At 46.3% G+C, this 17664-nt stretch overlaps 1 protein-coding gene across 3 annotated transcripts in view; it reads right to left on the reverse strand.

Annotated features, from left to right (window-relative positions):
• Nucleotides 1-17664, reverse strand: part of LOC119033769 (homeobox protein Meis1) — a 217620-nt gene that overhangs the window by 66842 nt on the left and 133114 nt on the right. For 2 of the 3 annotated variants that reach the window (XM_037124299.1, XM_037124301.1), the window contains 6 exons: nt 13601-13821; nt 12264-12405; nt 11916-11966; nt 11249-11299; nt 9811-9957; nt 231-342 (listed from right to left, as the gene is read on the reverse strand). In XM_037124299.1, coding sequence (XP_036980194.1) covers nt 231-342; nt 9811-9957; nt 11249-11299; nt 11916-11966; nt 12264-12405; nt 13601-13821 — 724 coding nt within the window. Of the gene's footprint in view, nt 1-230; nt 343-9810; nt 9958-11248; nt 11300-11915; nt 11967-12263; nt 12406-13600; nt 13822-15663; nt 16390-17664 lie in introns of those variants that run through there. The other variant, XM_037124300.1, reaches the window with a different exon arrangement.

The raw sequence follows: 17664 nt of genomic DNA on the forward strand, positions 1-17664 counted from the left end.
CATGAGACAAACCACAGCCAGGGTGGCACCAGAAAACTGCTCTCAGCTTTGAGCCATCTACCGCGCCATGTCTGCCAATGTGCCCCTGAGCAAGACTGCGAATGCCTACAAGTGCTCTTATATAGCGAGCCATGACCTTTGACCTCTCTGCGAGCCGTTTCTAAAAACTGGACGAGCCTGTCAAACCTCATCTGGGCTCACGCAACAAAGTTAACACATGAGTCTCTTACCCTGTTCGCTGCTGTTGTCGCCGCTGTGCGATGTGTGCCCGCCGCTGGACGGCCCCGGCGTCCCTCCGGAGCGCGTGGACGCCGTGTCATCGTGATCTCTGTTCCAGGACGTCTGTGGCGAAGAAAGAGAGATAAATCCGTTAATCCAGTGTCAACTTTCTCATGCTGTTCCTCCGTCATTAGTTGTGTTGACTGTTCGTGGTGTCATTTCAGGCAGCAAAGTTTGTTGTTAACTGTTGTTAAAATATCCTCCCGCCATTAGATATTTTATGACAAGAGTTTGATTCATTTGTGTGTAAAAATGTGCGTACATCAGCCAATTTACTTCCTATTATCATCACCAGCCCCCAAAATCCAGTATCGGTCTGCTCGAGAACGTACACAGACATATCACACTCCACACAAAATTCATCATTTGCCAACTCTCGGCACAGTCACGCAGTCTATGTGTGTGTGAGCCCCTTCAACAATTTTATGGAATGAGGATTATTGGGGCTCGATGAAGAGAAAGGCCCAGACGAGTGTAGCGAGCGAACATGTTGTATTAGTTCCCAGCTTTCTGAGGCATGCAATCCACGGCTGCCTCGATTTGGCTCAAACCACTAGCAGATGAAAATACAAAACAGCTACAACTTAAGATAGGCCGCAGCCAGCGCCAGGGAGTGATGTCATCCGAGCAGAGCAGACCGGAGAGAAAGGCAGAGAGAGGTAAATAACTCAAAAGTATTGCTACACAAGTATAAATACTGCGCTTTGTCCAAAAAATGAAACACACACAAAAAAATGGATGACCAATCCCGCTAATGTAGATTTAAATTTCATTCTGGGAAGCGGAGCCGGAGCAGAGACATAACCAAATAAGCTGAAGTTTTCCCACAGCCTGTTCTCAAACACAAACTGAAAAAAAAAAAAAAAAAAAAAAACGCTGCATGAAATGGACTTCAAACTTTATATAGACAAATGAATAAAGTTGAGGTTTTTACCGCGGAGTGGAGGTCCATTCCTGTTCTCTACGTCTTCAAGGAAAAATAACACAAGAACACACGCAGCGGACTAGAAAAGAGACGAGCGGGAGAACTGCGTTTATATATAGTACGCTACGTGTGTGTGTGTGTGTGTGCGTGTGTGTGTGTAAAGGACAGTCTTGGGCCAGATGACTGTCAGCTGCACACCGGACACAGTGAGGAGCACATGGTCCAGACAGGAGGATAAAGAGACACACACACGCACAACAAATACTGATCAGACACAAACGCATATTCAAATAAACACACACACACATTCGGCGCTTACACACACATACACACACACACACACACATCACATCCTGCCACATCCAAAGCTGCTGCACATTATTGACACTGAACCAGATGTAACCTCTTATCTCCCTGCGCCTCTGAACAGTAACATTAGCACTGAGGACAGGAGAGAAAAGAGACTTCAAAATAGAAGGAAATGGAATCTAATGCCACACACACACACACACACACACACACACACAACCAGCTATCACAAACAAACACGGAAAACCAAACACACACACGCACGCACACTTACACTTACTCGAGCCTACTCTGCGCCCACGTGAGTCTATCTCTGCTCTGTCAAATCAAATGAAGCAGATATCAAGGGGGGCAATGTGGTGTCTGCATCACGCTTTTAGGGCTACGTGACGAAATGAGTGATAGAAACCCACACTGAGGCAGAGGAGAGGAGGGAGAGGAGGGGGGAGAGGAGGGAGGGAGGGGAGAGAGACACACGGGGGAACAACTGGTTTCAATTGGGATACGACAGGCAGCGCTGCCTCTGCGAGGAGGATCTGGAGCTTAGTTTAGAATGATGAAAAAAAAGAGGAGACATTAATTCATGACACAGGGTTTGTTTTAGCAAAATGTAAATGGAATAAAATAACAGAAAAGAAAATACAAGTCAGCAAATTCAACACATTTGGGGTCTATTAGAGCCCGTTTGATGTTCCTGGGCTATGAAATTATAATACAGTGCTTACATGGACGATAAAATCGTTGTTTTCTAAATTAGGCTTTGAGTCTTTGCAATAAAGAGGAAAGTCGCTGTGGAAAGGCATGACTAAGACGGTGATTGGGTAGATAAACGTTGATTTTAACGGGGATAAGATAACAAGAGGATCTGGGTTTTTTCTTCCACCTCTTACAAATCCTTTTCTTTTTTTTTTTTTGCTGACTGTAGAACGCCAAAAAATGAAAGAGCCGTGCATGACCGAGCACCTCCAGAGAACATCAGAAGTGAGGTAATCCAGACCACATGCTCGGCACGCTAACGGTTAACGCTGGCTTCTGCCAGCTCCTCCAACAGTGCAGCTTTTAAAAATGAGCAGAACTTGTTTATTCAGAGCTCTGTGAAAAAGAAAAGTGCAGTACCCCGGGGATGTCGAACGGCAAGTATTAAAAACCCAAAAGCCTCAACTCGCAGAAAGGATGTGTTTTTTTTTTCTTTCTTTTTGTTTTAATTCTGTAACAAATTCCACTTGAAAATATAATTAGAAAGTGCAGGGGAAATGGCAAACTACTGCATTAGCTGTAATTGAACAAAAGAGTGCTTTGCCTGCTGGGAGCTGGCCGCTGAGGCCCCATGGGAAAGGGGGCGGGGCTGAGACAGGACCTGGTGGCATCTCCGCGGGGACGGGGAGTTTATTTATAATCACAGGCCGCCCTTGGACGGAACAGGCTCGGCACTGATCTAACACGCAATTAATACACACACGGCTGAGATCACACAACCCGCACACACACACACACACACACACACACACAGACATACCAGCGCGCACAGGTCACACAGCGTGTGTGTACACAGCCGCACACAAATAAAAACATTCATACTTCCTACTATCTCTACTTTTTTTGTGTGTTTGGTTTTTTTTGCGAACACATCACAAAAGCACACACACACCTCGACCACGGGACACACTGCGTCAGAAAAACACAAACACACACCCTGAGCCAACAATGCAGAGGTCCACCTTCTCAATATGTAAATTCACCAGATGAATAGATGCATAAACAGAGAGCTGGAGGAAACAGAGAGCAGGAGCGAGCTGTCCCTCTGCACACATAGCTACACACTTGATTTATTCTGTCCCCTTAATGAGCCACCATGGTCTCTCGCCCTCTCTCTCCCTCCCTCCCTCCCTCCCTTTAACTCTTTCCCTCTCTCGCCTGCTCTCCCCTGTGCAGGATGTAGATTAATTCAATGCTTAATTGTTTAGTAAATTCAATTTTCCACATTCTATTCTGCCTAGCTTTAGCTAAAGTTCTTAAATCTGCCGCGCCGAGCCGAGGGAACCCTGTTTGTGAGCCGTGCATACCTTTTTTTTTTTTTCTCTCCTCTTTCTTCCCCTTTTTTTCTTTTTCTTTTTTTTTTTCATTACCATTTTTCTTCCCTCCACCACCCTAATTCGCCATGAAAAGATTTTCCTTGCTGGAAATTCTGATTCCGCTATGATCGGTGAGGCATTCCAATCCGATGCATTCTCATTGTGCCGCGTCTAAGATGCGAGGGGGGCTTCCCCTTCCTCGCTGTGCCAGGGCCCATATCATACAAGCGCTCATGCAAGAAATGTTGCCTTGCCAATTCATTTGCAATAATAAAGAAAATGGTTAAGGTTGTTGTGCTTTGCCCCCCCTCACACACACACCCTCCTCCCTTTCCTCACTCTGAAATATCTTTTGTGATGATATGGATATTTACTTTTCACTCCGTGCCAGCGAGTGTGCGGGAATAATCATATGTGCATACTTAACGCCACAGACATAAATATCCAAATAACCCCCCACATATACACTCCTCAGAGGTGGTACATCTGAATCAAAGATGACAGTTGGACTACTCCATCCCCCAGAATGCTTTGGTGCATCTGTTCTCCGCGGTTGTTTTCTTTAACACCATTTTTGACCTTTTGCAAACGGCGCTGCTTCCCCAAGTCGAGATCCGCGAGAATGCCATGTGTTGCAGCGGCGAGGTGGCCTGCAATAACCGCCGACACATTCTCCCACTCGGCTGAACGCTGGTGGGGAAGTTGTTAGTGAAAAGGGGGCTGAAAGGCCGGCTATTGTAAACTCTTGTTTACTTTGCTGTCCACTGTGACTAGATAAAGCAGGATCTGCCTCTCTGATAACCGGCCAGGCAAGTGCTCGCCCAACTACCTCCGCTTTCTCTGCTCTCTCCACCCCTCTCCACCCCTCTCCTCCCCTCGCTGCAATATTAGTGCCTCCAAAATGAAAAGAGGGGCTGATAATGGTATGCGTGGTGCAAAAAAAAAAAAAAAAGAGAAAGAGAGTGAGAGAGCAAAAGACACCCCCTCCCTCCCTCCCTCCCCTTCTGTTCTGCACTCCCCGTCTTCCCTAACTCTTCACAATAGACAAAAGAAAGAAGAAATAACCTTATAATTGCTGAAGGGGGTGAGGGAGAAAACTGGATTTGGTCTCTTGAGTAAGTAAAGTATGCTACATCGAATAGCCGTCAGGTACTCTTCAATCGGCTTTTTAAAAAAGCGGCGGGTTAACCTCATCGAGACAAGCAAAGATAATTACATGTTTGAGATAATTACCAGAGCTTTCAAAGTCCATTTAGATGACACTCGCGGAAACTGACAAACTGATTTTCTTTCTTTGTGGCCTCTTCCACTTCAGGCTCCGTGTTTACTCTCTGTGAGCTGAAATCCAAACAAAAACATTAACTCGAGTGTTCGCCCCCCTCCGCGCTATCTAACCCCAAACAAAGCATATTTCCTTGTTGTTCAGCTGCGAATGAAAAGGCGGCCGTAATTTCTTAATGACATGTTTTGCTGCGGTTTTCTTCGTTAGCCTAGCCTAGCCTGACTCGCACAGCCGGCGCGCTGAGGGGGATGTTCTCAGTGGATCCCTTGGAGACGGGGCTGTTTGTGACGGTGGCCATTGTCAGAAGCTCGCAGGGGGTTAAGGGGGAGAGGAACTTTCCATTAGCTAAGTACACATGTGTTAAGCCAGGTTATTGTTTACTTAGCCAAAGAAACCACAGCAGGCCTCGGGGACAGACATGGCCGCCCATCATGAGTAACACGAGACACAAGCCAAGAACTTTATTTGCAGTCAGGATTTTGTGGCTATCACAACAGAGTATCTGTTCCACTAAGCGCTAAGTTTTCCATCGGTACAGAATGATTTAAAAGCAACTGATAAATCAACCCGAAAAAAAAAAAAACAAACTGAGAGAACAGAGGACGTCTGAAACTATAGGAAAATATATAAGAAGCTCTGTGCGTTGTCGTGCTTTGAAGTCGAACTGGCCTTGATTTGCTTAACCAGAATCACCCCTACTTGCTATTCCACCACAATAATGAAGAGGCTAAGAAACACACAAGTCACGTGGTCGCCTCTTTGTATCACTTGTTGAATCCTGAACAGCCGCCCCGCATTCACTCCCCGATGGAAAAAAAAAGAAAAAAAAAAGCAGGGGGAGTTCAGGGGAGGGGAGGGTGAAGGGGGGTGTAGAGGAGGGAGGGGGCGAGTGGGGGTCAAACCTCTCCTCTATTCAACTACAAAAGCTGCTATTACCAACAATCACCGCGATGATTCAGAAGTTTGTATTAAGATCAGCAGCGTGCCACTGTAGGAGAGAGAGGGAGAGGGAGAGGGGGGAAAAAGGGAGAGAGACAGAGTGTGTGTGTGTGTGTGTGTGTGTGTGTGTGCGGCTGTTAAGTCGGGTGTAACTCGATCCATACTTCAACGAGAAGCGGATAGATTAGCGATAGCGGTGTACTGATTAGGAAAATAGTGGCTGACCCCGGCGGTCAGGGTTTCCATTGAGTTGGGGAGGAGGGGGGTGCAGGGGTCACTCTCTGACCGCCGGAGTTACCTAAACCAACACTGCTGGGTCTCACTGACCTGGAAACCGGCACTTGTATGGCATAACAGCACCAATTGTTGGGAAAAGATACCGCGATAGCACTATCGAGAGTAAATTCTTACACAGTGACCACAACACTAAGCTCACACAGGCAGGGTTTGTTTAGGAAAGATTGTGCGGGACGTAAGGAAAACAGCGAACCCGGAGATGTCGTTTCAGATTGACGGGCTATTTTACATTCTTCGTACATGATTCCAGCGGCAAAGTCACTAAATCACACTGTGAAAATGTAGAAACACCTCCCCACCGAATTAAGTCAACAAATCAACCCCTGAGCATTCACGGCCACTGAGGACTCTCCCACTAAAAGGCAGGCGGAGAGAATATTTTTAAGGGAGATTTCAATTATTTCCAGCCCCACTTCAGCCTGCATGGCTCAATCAAGTAGAGGAGCTCTTGAGACTTGGAGAGAGTCCTCAGCACTATTAGTAGTGTTCTGCTCTACAGCGGAGAGCCCGGGCCCTCCGAGTTCATTAGCAAATTGCTGCGCCCCTCCCCATGCTCTCTGCGCAATTAAAGGCAACTGTGCAAATGACGTACCGCGGCGTGGAAATACCTCCCCGCTTTTCTGGAGGCAGAGGCGAACATGTGCGCCGGGCAAATAAGGATGCAATCAGCGGAGCGACTGCTGCCACATTTCCGCAACAACAACAAGAAGACCGAGACAGTTTGGACACGAGGGTTTCTACATTAAAAGAGCTCCACAAATTCACCCAGAATAATAGATTTGAATTGTGTCTCTTGTGTTTGTGTACAGCTGAGCTCAAAGCAGGGTGTGTGTGTGTGTGTGTGTGTGTGTGTGTGTGTGTGTGTGTGTGTGTGTGTGTGTGTGTGTGTGTGTGTGTGTGTGTGTGTGTGTGTGCGTGGAACAGGGCAACTGGAACTGTGGAGAAATGAGGCAAACATGGTGGGAAGTCCTCCAGGGAGCGGCAGGGAAAGGGTTAACAAAGTCCAACTGGTGCTAACCAGTCACTCCACTCACATAGCACCTGAGGGGGGTGCTGCATTTATCAGGCCAGTCTGAACACACACACACACACACACACACACACACACACACACACACACACATATATATGCATACACTTGTGGACACATGTGTGCGTACAGCTCATGCACATTAGCTTGCACACACACGCACAAAGACACACACAAACACAGGAGGGTGAGCCCAAACTGGCTGGGCTGCATTCACAAGCCGGTGCAGAGCCTCTCTGACTTTTTCACCTCTCAGCTACGCTCTGCTTTCTTTTAAAAGGGGCGCTCGCTCACTCGCTTACTCACTCGCTCGCTCGGCGTCCCTGCACACTCGCCTCCATAGGCAGACTAACAAAACAACGTAAAGACACGTAGAGAAGGTTCACAAAATTACTGTTATGACGCAAGGGTGCATAATGCAGCAAGAAAAGTCAGCGTCTTTGGATTGTTGAGTTTAATAAATTCAAAGTATTTTTTTTTTTTCCTCCTCTGACATTTTTTTTCCCCTCCTCTGCTACAGTCGCCTCACTGGAATAAATTGGTTTATGAATAAATGAGCCTGCTTTCTCCGTCTTGTTAACATTGTTCTTTTGTGCAAATTCTCAGCATTTTTTTCCAGTCCACTTCAACTTTATGCCCGAGGGCATATATTAAAAATACATATGGAAAGAGATAATGCACACACAAACGCAAAATTCGTTAGGGATGTCACCGCCTAACAACTGCAGATAAGATGTCACACAAAAATAGCCCACAAAAACTCTATATATTCAGCCCCGAGTAAGTTATGAAGTGCACCGCCATTAAGATGTGAGTATTCAGCATGCACCCTCTGCCTGTTTGGATATGCCCATTTACACACAGCCTGCTGCTGCTGCTGTGTCCATGTTACCCCTCCTGGAACATCAGCCCGGCCCCTCACCATCACACATCTGTCACAAAGTTTTCCCTGCATTTTTTTGATGCAAACTCTCCCTGTAGGTTATTTATATCACTCTGTCACATCACAGTAAACACGCGCTTTTAATGCGGTTTTAAGCTCCAGACTGGCTTCATGCAGGAGACCGTCATTATATTAAAATAGGCCACGTCTTCATCTTACAGTCAATTAAAGATACGCATCAGTGCCTCAAGCACAACATCATTTTCTTCATATACCTAGAAACCCAGGGGTTTTAACAGACTACTTCTATATACCATGAAGCTTCATTGCATCTCCTGACCTATCTATTTAAAAAACAAAAAAAAAAAAAAAAAAAAAAACTTTGACAACTGAATCCCCAGAGAATACAACACAACCCCATCAAAGAGACACTTAAATGCACAAGTGGCGTCTGTGTTATTTAATTCTGTTCCTGGATTAAATGAAGTATTATCTTCCGGGTGATCTTTTCTCATTTCCATAATCAGCCATAAGGGCCGGGGACTGGAGAGGAGTGTGTGTGGGGGTCTTTCCCAGCCGGGCCCCCCAGTCCCGCTCCCAGCCCGGCCATTCAAGCACAGGACATAAAAGCCGGTGGCTGCTTCTCTGCGCACTCAGACCAGCCACTCAACCATATGGAGGTCCGCGGATTTAAATTATTTAGCCTAATCGCTTCATTACTTTTTATGTCGGACTATCCAACTAATCCCTTTAATTTGGCCACTTGATTTATTTTTCCCTCGTCGGCATCCGTAGGTTACAGCCGCTCCTCTGCTAAGAAAAAAAAAAAAAGAAAGAAAACTCTGAGGATAGTTTGACTTATTGGGTCTCATAGCCCGCAACCCTGCTCAAATGACTCCAGCTATTAATGGCCGAAAATCCAGATTTGCATAATTCTAATCATCGGTTTGCTGTTATCATTATTTAACGGCAGTGTATGGACCATTAGGGTCATGCCTGTGCGCACACTACAATGTCCCCGGAGTGCCAACAGTCAGTGGAGCACATAATGAAGGCTGTGGTTATCTCTGATATCGGCACAAAAGGAAACACTCCCTAATCTACCTTTAATACCCGCTGCTTCTTCTTCTATAGCGCCTCAAATATAGACCTCCTCTTATTGGCGCTGAATCTGTGCGCTCTGAGCGAAAATAAAGGAGGGGAGGAGAGGAGGGGTCCCGATAAGCAATGTGCACTCATGTCTAAGGAAAAATACTGACAAGACGCGTAATGAACCGTGAACTCTCCACAGTGGAGGAGGAGAAAAAAAAAACCAAGGCACCTAAACCACAGTTGTGCAGCCCCGAACTGCTGCTGCTCTCCTGGGCAGCACGACGCGCACAGGACGGGGCTGATAAGGCGAGAGGAGGAGAGGAGGAGAGGAGGAGAGGAGAGGAGGAGAGGAGAGGAGAGGAGAGGAGAGGAGAAAATGGAGAGAGGCACTAAATTAAAATCGACATGAAACAGGTCAAGTTTATGGCGATGCTTTTTCGAGCTAATCTCCCCAGGTCGGTTCCGGGTTCAGGTCTTAATGGGCCAATAATAGCAACATTATTCAGAAAATTTTTCATTCCGATGGATGGAATGTAAAACGGCCTTTAATCATATGCAAATAACAGCGCAGCGGAGTAGTGACCCAGAATAGCTGAATAGCCAGCAGGGAGAACACACACACACACACACACACACACACACACACACACACACACACACACACACACTGAGGCAAAGAGAGAGAGAGAGAGAGAGATGTACCTGATCAAGGGCCACCGATGATCTTGTGATTTCCTCGCTGTCTGATTTGGACCCGCCCTCTCTGTCGTCTATGACCAAGTCGATGGGCATCTTGCCTTTCAAGCAGCTGATGTACCGGTGACAGAAATTATCACACAGCTCGTGTACCTTCACACACACACACACACACACACAAAGAGAGAAGCGGGAGAGAGGCATGAGGCGTCACACACACTCACCCAAAAGGGACATCATCACACAACTGTGACATGTGCGAGCAGAGCGCGCGCACACACACACAAACACGCTGGAGCTGTGACGTGAAGATCAACCACAGATCTCAGATCAGTTACCTGAAGTGTTTCAGTAAATTACAGATAAGACACTAAATACAGTCAGAAACTTCAATTCTGTTTAGCCATTTTGCTTTGTATTAAAACTTAATATAGTTTTACATTTGTCTTGAAATTATACAACAAGATGTGTCCGGTTCCCGAGCCGTGCCGGACCGGGCCGGGCCGGGCCGTGCCAGCGCGCTCAGTGACAGTAACTTCATTTCTTTCTTTCTTTTTTTTTTTTTTTTTAATTTCTCCTCTCCAAAATAGAGATATCGTCGAAAATTGACAGTGACAAGAGGGCTCAGGGGCGACAACGCACTCAACACCCGTGTTAAATTCATCATCGGTGCCCCGGGTAGTGGCCATTAGAGGAGGGTGACCCGCTTGACTGACATTTAAGGTAAACTGTTTAATTTCGGCTACTTATTACATTATCGCTGCCAATGCTGCGCGTCAGCGGAAACACAAGCCGCCTCTGAGCTGCTCTCACTGAATGTGTCTCTTATTCACAGTTTCTGGACAAACGTGATCTGATGAGACACACAAGTGTTAAAAAGCTCGAAACTTTCTGACAGCTCCGATGATGTTTTCCTAATGTGGAAGAGTTGGGGTTAAAGTTGGCCGCGCAGGCCACCGTAGTCCATCTGATGCGGAGACAAATCAAGAGTTTTACACCCACTTGCTGCCTCGGATCCACAGATGGCAGCCGGGGGCCCTTCTGCCCTCCACAAAGAAATCATTTTCTAAAACAGCCCCGCAAAGTTCGCCTATACGTTTCACCTTGCGTGCAGCTTCTGCCAGCATTAAACTTCATTAAAAAAACAAAAAAAAAAAGAAGGAAAAAAACGCGCGGGGAGAGATTTGGGCACAGAGATATCCGTTCCAGTTGTAACAGCTTGCGTCGTGATTAAACGCGGAAGAGAAATGGCCCCGTGATTGATTTTGACGCTAATTATAACCGACGAGCAAAAAAAAAAAAAAAAAGAAAGAAAGAAAGAGAGAGAGAGAGAGAGAGAGAGAGAGAGAGAGAGAGAGAGAGAGAAATACATTTCATATGCGAACGCAGCCGCACCAGGTCTGCAGCGGCACAGCGGACAGAGAAGACGGTGAGAGAATATTACCTTCTCCAGCTCCAGAAGATGAAATCGTAAAACTTGAATGGCTTGAATCATCTGAAAAATTAAAATCACAATAAAAAATGAGCTGCTCACATCTCTTGATATTAAACAGGCACGTTTTTCTCAATACAAGTGACTGCAGACGAGCAAAATATTCATGTGAATGGATTTTATGTGGGACTGATATTAAACTTTGGACGTTATTGCAATATGGAGAGCAGGCAGACGGTGCGAGCCCGGCGCTGCAATAAGCCTCAGAGTCAGAGATCTATTAGCCACCAACTAGTCGTGAGGAAAGCGTTACTGCTCACATCACACCCGGAGTATCAAACTGTACAAAGTGGGAGAAGCCTGAATAGAATAAGTTTTCCAGGCGGAGTTCAAAAGGTTTGTGACAGCTGTGAGTCAGCGGCCCTTCATCTGCAGATACGACCGGGGGCCATCGTGAAATCAAACAGCTCCGAGAGAAAAGACGCAGCATCACCTCCGATAACTGCTCCCAAACTTTTTTTCTCTCCCCCTCTCTCTCTCTCTCTCTCTCTCTCTCTCTCTCTCTCTCTCAGCTCCGCATGGTTTCTCATGAACATGCAAACAAACATCTGCTTTATTCTGAGGACAACAAAAACACGAAACACACAAATAAAGAGAAAGTGAGAGCTGTGTATCTTACCAGATTATCCAGCTCTGGATTCGATGAAAATAAAGGCTTTTCTGCGCGAATCTAAAATTTAAAAAAAAGCAAACATGTGCGTAAAACATGTGAATATGAAATATAACAAAGTGAGATTGGATCAAACATGCAGCTGCTGACGTACAAACACGCCATCAAGAATTAAACAATTTCAAATAACTTGTTATTATTATTATTATTATTATTAATGAGTGCAGTTTTATTTTCTGTCTCTTTTACGCACGAAGAGTCAGAGAGCTCTCCGCAGGTGAGGAGCTCCAGCATGCAACACATCTTTGTTTTGTTTTGTTTTTTTTAAAGAAGAAGAAGAAGTCGAACTTTCCTGACCTGTTTTGCAAACACTGCTATGTCTTCATTGAAAGATTCCGATGAACAGACGTCTCCTCCCGCCACCCCGGGCTCTCTGGGGGTGCACGTCGCTAATTCACATTTCTCAAAAATCAGTGCAAGCAAGGGGAACAGGGGGTGCCTGGGAACACACACAATAGCAAAATGTCACCAGAGAGAACAGCGCCGGGGTCAAGACGACTCCAGGCTAGATTTAGCCAGCCATGCTACTCCTCAACAACTCGCCCATGGGGACTCGCTGCTGCAGCCCAACGCTATTATATTATGCAGAGGCTCGGGGAGAAAAGAGAAAAGGGCTGCAGACAGCGGACAGGACCCTGCGATTAAAATCTAGGTGCGCCCTAATGGCATGAAAGCTTTTTGGAGTCAGTCAAACAATTTCTCGCACAGGTCTCCATTTGGATTTCCAAGTGTGTGTGTGTGTGGTGTGTGTGGTGTGTGTGGTGTGTGTGTGTTCAGCTTTGAAGCTGTAGACTAAATGTTGATGATTATTTATCGGGTAAATACGCGCAGGCTGTGTTGGAAGTTGTGTCAGTCGCGTCGTGAGTCGGTGGAAGTCTCCACAGGCGCGTCGAGCCACCGTGAAAAACCCTCAATGCTGAAATGTTCTATTTTCTTTTCTTTTCTTTTTTTTAATTAACTGCTGTAAATTAATAAATGACATGCATGTGTGGGAGTCCCTTTAAAAACGTGATGTATTTCTTTTTAAATGTGCTGAAGCCTGACACATTACACACAATTAATTAATTAACAGCGGGTAAAAGAGAGAAGAAGGTAATTATTTGGCTCATAATAAAAAAAAAACGCTGCAGCTTTAAAAAGAAACCGAGCAAAAGTTAAATTATAATAATAAACGCTCATTAGAGTGCACTTTGTCTCTTTGTTATTCTTCACAGTCTAATTAGAATTTGTCAGTGAATTTCTGAGAAGTCATGAGACGAGCCTCAAAATAAATTTACAAAAAAAAAAACTCCACATTTCCTCTGCACTCCTCTGTTTGTTCAGAGCAGCTGATAAATATGATTCACTTTATGAAAAAATGTATTTAAAAAAAAAAGAAGTAGAAGCATAAAAAAAAGAAGAAGAAGAAGAAACAATCCAACATGAAGGAGGACCAGAGGCTGCAGCGGCTGTCTGCAGCTCTCCGGGCTCCAGTGTGGAGCTCTGACACTTCACCGAGGCGCTCGGCTCCGCTCAGCCCGCTGATCCTTCCTGCTACAACGGCGCTGACTTTGCGCCCAGCTCGCCCCCCCTCCAGGGCCCGCCTGCCCCGCCGGAGAGCGAGTTTCCCCCCCTGTCTGAGGGCTCGCACCTACCCGTATATAGCGTCTTTATCTCTCTTGAGAGCGTCGTTAACAGAGGAGCCCATACTGGGAGGCATGGTGTTGGTGTGGGCGGTGTGCGGGTACTGGTGGGAGTGCAGCTGGGGCCCGTGGTTGAGGTGCACCGCCTGCATGGACCGGGCGCCGTGCGGGTCTCCGTACATGGTGGTCGGGATGCCCACCCCGTCCATCCCGTAGTGGGGCAAGTCTTCGTACTGCACAACGAGAAACACGCGGGAGCAACACAGTGAATACACACAAGCACAGGGACACAAACACAAGCTCGCTGTTACACCACAAGTGTCCCGAATTATTGTTTTGTTTTATATTATAAAAGTTGTTTAAAGCAGCAGAAGTGAAGTTTGGACTCATGTGAGGGAGGAAAGTTACACATCCTCGCAGTGAGTCGACGTGTTGGACGCTTTCTTCTCAGAACGAGACAAATAAATTCACACAAACGCTTTTAATTGTTTACTTGTTTTTCAGTAAATTAACTTTATAAAAGACATGCAGTCGGAGTGAGCAGAGTGGCAGCTGGTTTGTTCCCAGGCAGAAACAATAATAATAATTTTAAAAAATAATAATAAAACTATTTATTCTGGAGCTGAAAACTAGTTGTGCTGTCCGCCTCTCCTCGCTGACCTTTGCTCCTCACATGTTAGTGAAATAAATATGAATTATTGAGCGTGTTGAAAAATACTGCGAGGACAAAAACTAGAACAACATGGCGCAGATATTATTATTATGATGATGATAATAATAATAATAATAATGAAGGAGGCACTAATGAGTCTGAACACCGTCTGTGTTTCCACTGCTGCAACAAATACCTCCAACTTGTCCCTCGCAGTGTTTTACGGTTTTTAAAGGCTCATAATTGTGCAGCATGTTATTATTTCCCATCAGGACCTGTGTGATCAGTGCGTGCAGCCAACAGCAGGTAAGAGCCTGTTGTGTGTGTGTGTGTGTGTGTGTCTGTGTGAGTGTGAGTTTGGAGTGTGTGTGTTTTATGTTGATTGTTCAAACTTCAAACTTTTCCACGTGTCCAGCTCTGAGTTTTAAACCTTCACGCTGATGTCTGCTGGCTTTTGTTTTATAAAACTCTCAGTCGTGTTGGTGTGAGAGTGCAGGAGATACACTATAAATATCACAGTGTATATTAACAGATTACAAAAATAAAAATATTAGACAGACACAGAGAGGCTTGAATTATTGATAGCGCTCTCCAGAAGTGACACACAAAGTGGAGAGAGTAAAAATAATTAATATAATGAAATTAAAAAGCTGAAGCGTTTGGAGTCTAAAGGCAGAAAGAGGCGCAGAAGCCCGGCGTGCTGCGGCTCTGGTGCCAAACTGAAGCAGCTGAATGTTTCCCGAACATCTCTGCTTCTACACTGTTTACTAGCCCGTGTGTGTGTGTGTGTGTGTGTGTGGTGTGTGTGTGTGAGGAGCCCAGCCGCTGTCTCGAAGCTGTCCTGCAGTGCATGAATCAAAGCGTTTGTCATCACCTCGTTACTAAAAAAACTGCCTCCCTGGCATTTATGCTAATAACGCGTGTTTTCAGCACTTTTTGCGGTGCGAGACGAGAACTGTTTTTTTTAATGTGGTTGTTTTGTTCGTAAATAATAATTTAAAAAAAAAAAAAAAAAAAAGCTCCACTCCAACAATGTGGAGTCTTCGAGGGAGAAATGTTGGAGATTTGTTTTTGCCTCTCTGCCCTCCCTCCCCTTTATTTCGCTTCCAGTAACTGGCCTGTCATAACTAATCTAAAAAACACAGCCGATGTGAGATATGATCACGCTTCCAATGTCCCTCAGCGGAGCCGGTTTGTGGGAGCAAACGAGTGCGGCCGTGCGTAATACCGTGCCAAAAGATGCCAAAAAGCGAGCCCGTGTCTCCATGTGTCAGGAAGACGAGCGAAAACTTTCGCCCGCGAGTCGTGTGTCCGCGCGGGTATGTGTGTCATTAAGCCACGTTACAGCGCAGGATTGCATTCAAGCACAGCAGACTTGGAGAAACTTTTTTTTTTTTCTTTTAGGGGGGATTGCCCTACGTACCCGTTGCGCCATAACCCTCCTGACTCCCTGGTCGTCCTTTCAGTTTAGATAAATCCCCTCTGAGGCCAGGGTGGAGACGAAATGAAGAAAAGAAAATCCAAATAAATGGGAAGATGTTTCAGCCAAAATCCCCGTGTGCTTCTTTTTCCACGGCACGGTGAAAGCCAGCCCCCGCTCTCTCTGCGCAAGTTTAGCCCAGGCGCGGTGAATAGGTCCTCGGCTGTCCTCGGGGCAGCGGCGCCAGGCTCCTTTTCCAAAACCAGGATGAAAATAAAATAGCCCCTCAAACAAAACTGGCGACTCTCATGGCTTTCTGCCACTCCGCCTGTCAGTCAAAAACGCGAGGGCTTGTCAAAAGTACCGGATGAATGATGGTCCGACGCGCGTCTCCACGGGATCGGCACCACCTAAATGTTAATGGTCACAATCACAGTTAAAAAATGAAGCAGGCTCTCCTCTCGTTTTCTTTGATCACTCTCGGCTCCCGGCTTGATTTTCTTATGCAAAAGCGTCTAGAGGAGATCAAGAGGAGGTGGGGTGATAATTCTGGCTTAGGCTTTTCTTAAAGGAGCCACGATCGATGCTGAGCGTGTGTGTGCGTATGTGTGTGTGCGCCCTGTGTGTATGTGTGCGAGTGCGGTGTGTATGCATGAGCCGCCTGCCCGTTTTGTGTACAATGGATGTGTGTGTTGAGCTGAGGAGGAGCGGAGGATCTGGACCAGACTGCCGAAACCCGGAAGTAGTGGTGGCCATAACAGGTCGCGTCTTACACAACGCACCGGGCTGCAGCAAGTCGTGCGGAGAGGAGGGGGGGTGGGAGGACCCTGCGAGCCCCGGCGAGCCGCGCAGGAGCGAGCTCGGAACAACACGGGGATAAACACAGAGGATCCACCTCTGACTCCGGGTCTCACTCTCATAAAGTGGCGTTATTCTTCAGTCCGCTGCGTAAATATGCAACATCTGCTCTTTAGGATTTGGCGCGTCCAGCACTCTCTCCTCTGCCTGTAAACAGTTTATTAGCGGCTTATTGAACCGTCTCTCAACTCTGATCCCCCCCCCCTCCTCAAAGATATCTCCAGGTATGTCCTCCAGAGACCGCACGTCCTGGATGTTCGATTAGCTTTGGACCGGCATTGTAATTAAGCAGTTATTTAGTGGAGAGAGAAAATCTAAGTTTGTGAGTGTGAAACTGGTTCTGGAGTCAGGTCAGGCTTCTGTCAACATCACGTCTGCATGACATCAGCGCGTCTCTGCAGCCAAAACATCCAGTCCTGCAGGTTTTTACGCGTCTGGTCCGCTCACTGTCAACTTCCCCGCAGCCTTTTTGTTTTCTCCCAGTGTTTGCACCGAGACAAAAAAAAAAAAAAGTGTCAACTCAACACAAAAAGCATGATAACAACTTTCTGTGACTCATTCAGAAACACTGTTTATTTCCTATCAATCATGAGAAGTGTTTGATGTTTGGCACAGAGTTTTAATCTGCACGCTGAATTGTGAAATCAGAGATTAAAAACGCAACAGCAGCGTTTTTATTCAAAAATTGGGTCTGAATGTGAGTTCACATGTCGTCCGCGCCTCTCTCCCCCCCACAGCAGCGCTGAATGGGTCGCTCCAGTCTGCCCGGGCTGTCCAATGGCAGAGAGGCTCAGCGATGGGAGCCCCCTATTGGCTCCCCTCATGATCGATCCGGGGCTGATTGATCGGTTTTAGGCCACATTTTGCGAGGAGGCGCAAAACAAAACATCGTCCGCGGGCACAAAACACAAACTCTGCGTTTCCTGTCAGCTCGGTCAGGCTGTAAATCCACCAAAACAGAGAAGATTTGACCGAGACACCTCTTTACCTCTCTCTCTCTCTGACACACACACACACACACACCAGTCCTCATATCACTGACTTAATTACTCACTCTCTCACATTTTGACTAACCCCCCCAAAAAACCCAGAACCACCACTCACGTCCAGAACTTTTCTTTCTTTCCTCTCAGACGACTTGTGAAA

Source organism: Acanthopagrus latus, chromosome 15 (genome assembly GCF_904848185.1).
Source record: "Acanthopagrus latus isolate v.2019 chromosome 15, fAcaLat1.1, whole genome shotgun sequence".
NCBI lineage: Eukaryota > Metazoa > Chordata > Actinopteri > Spariformes > Sparidae > Acanthopagrus > Acanthopagrus latus.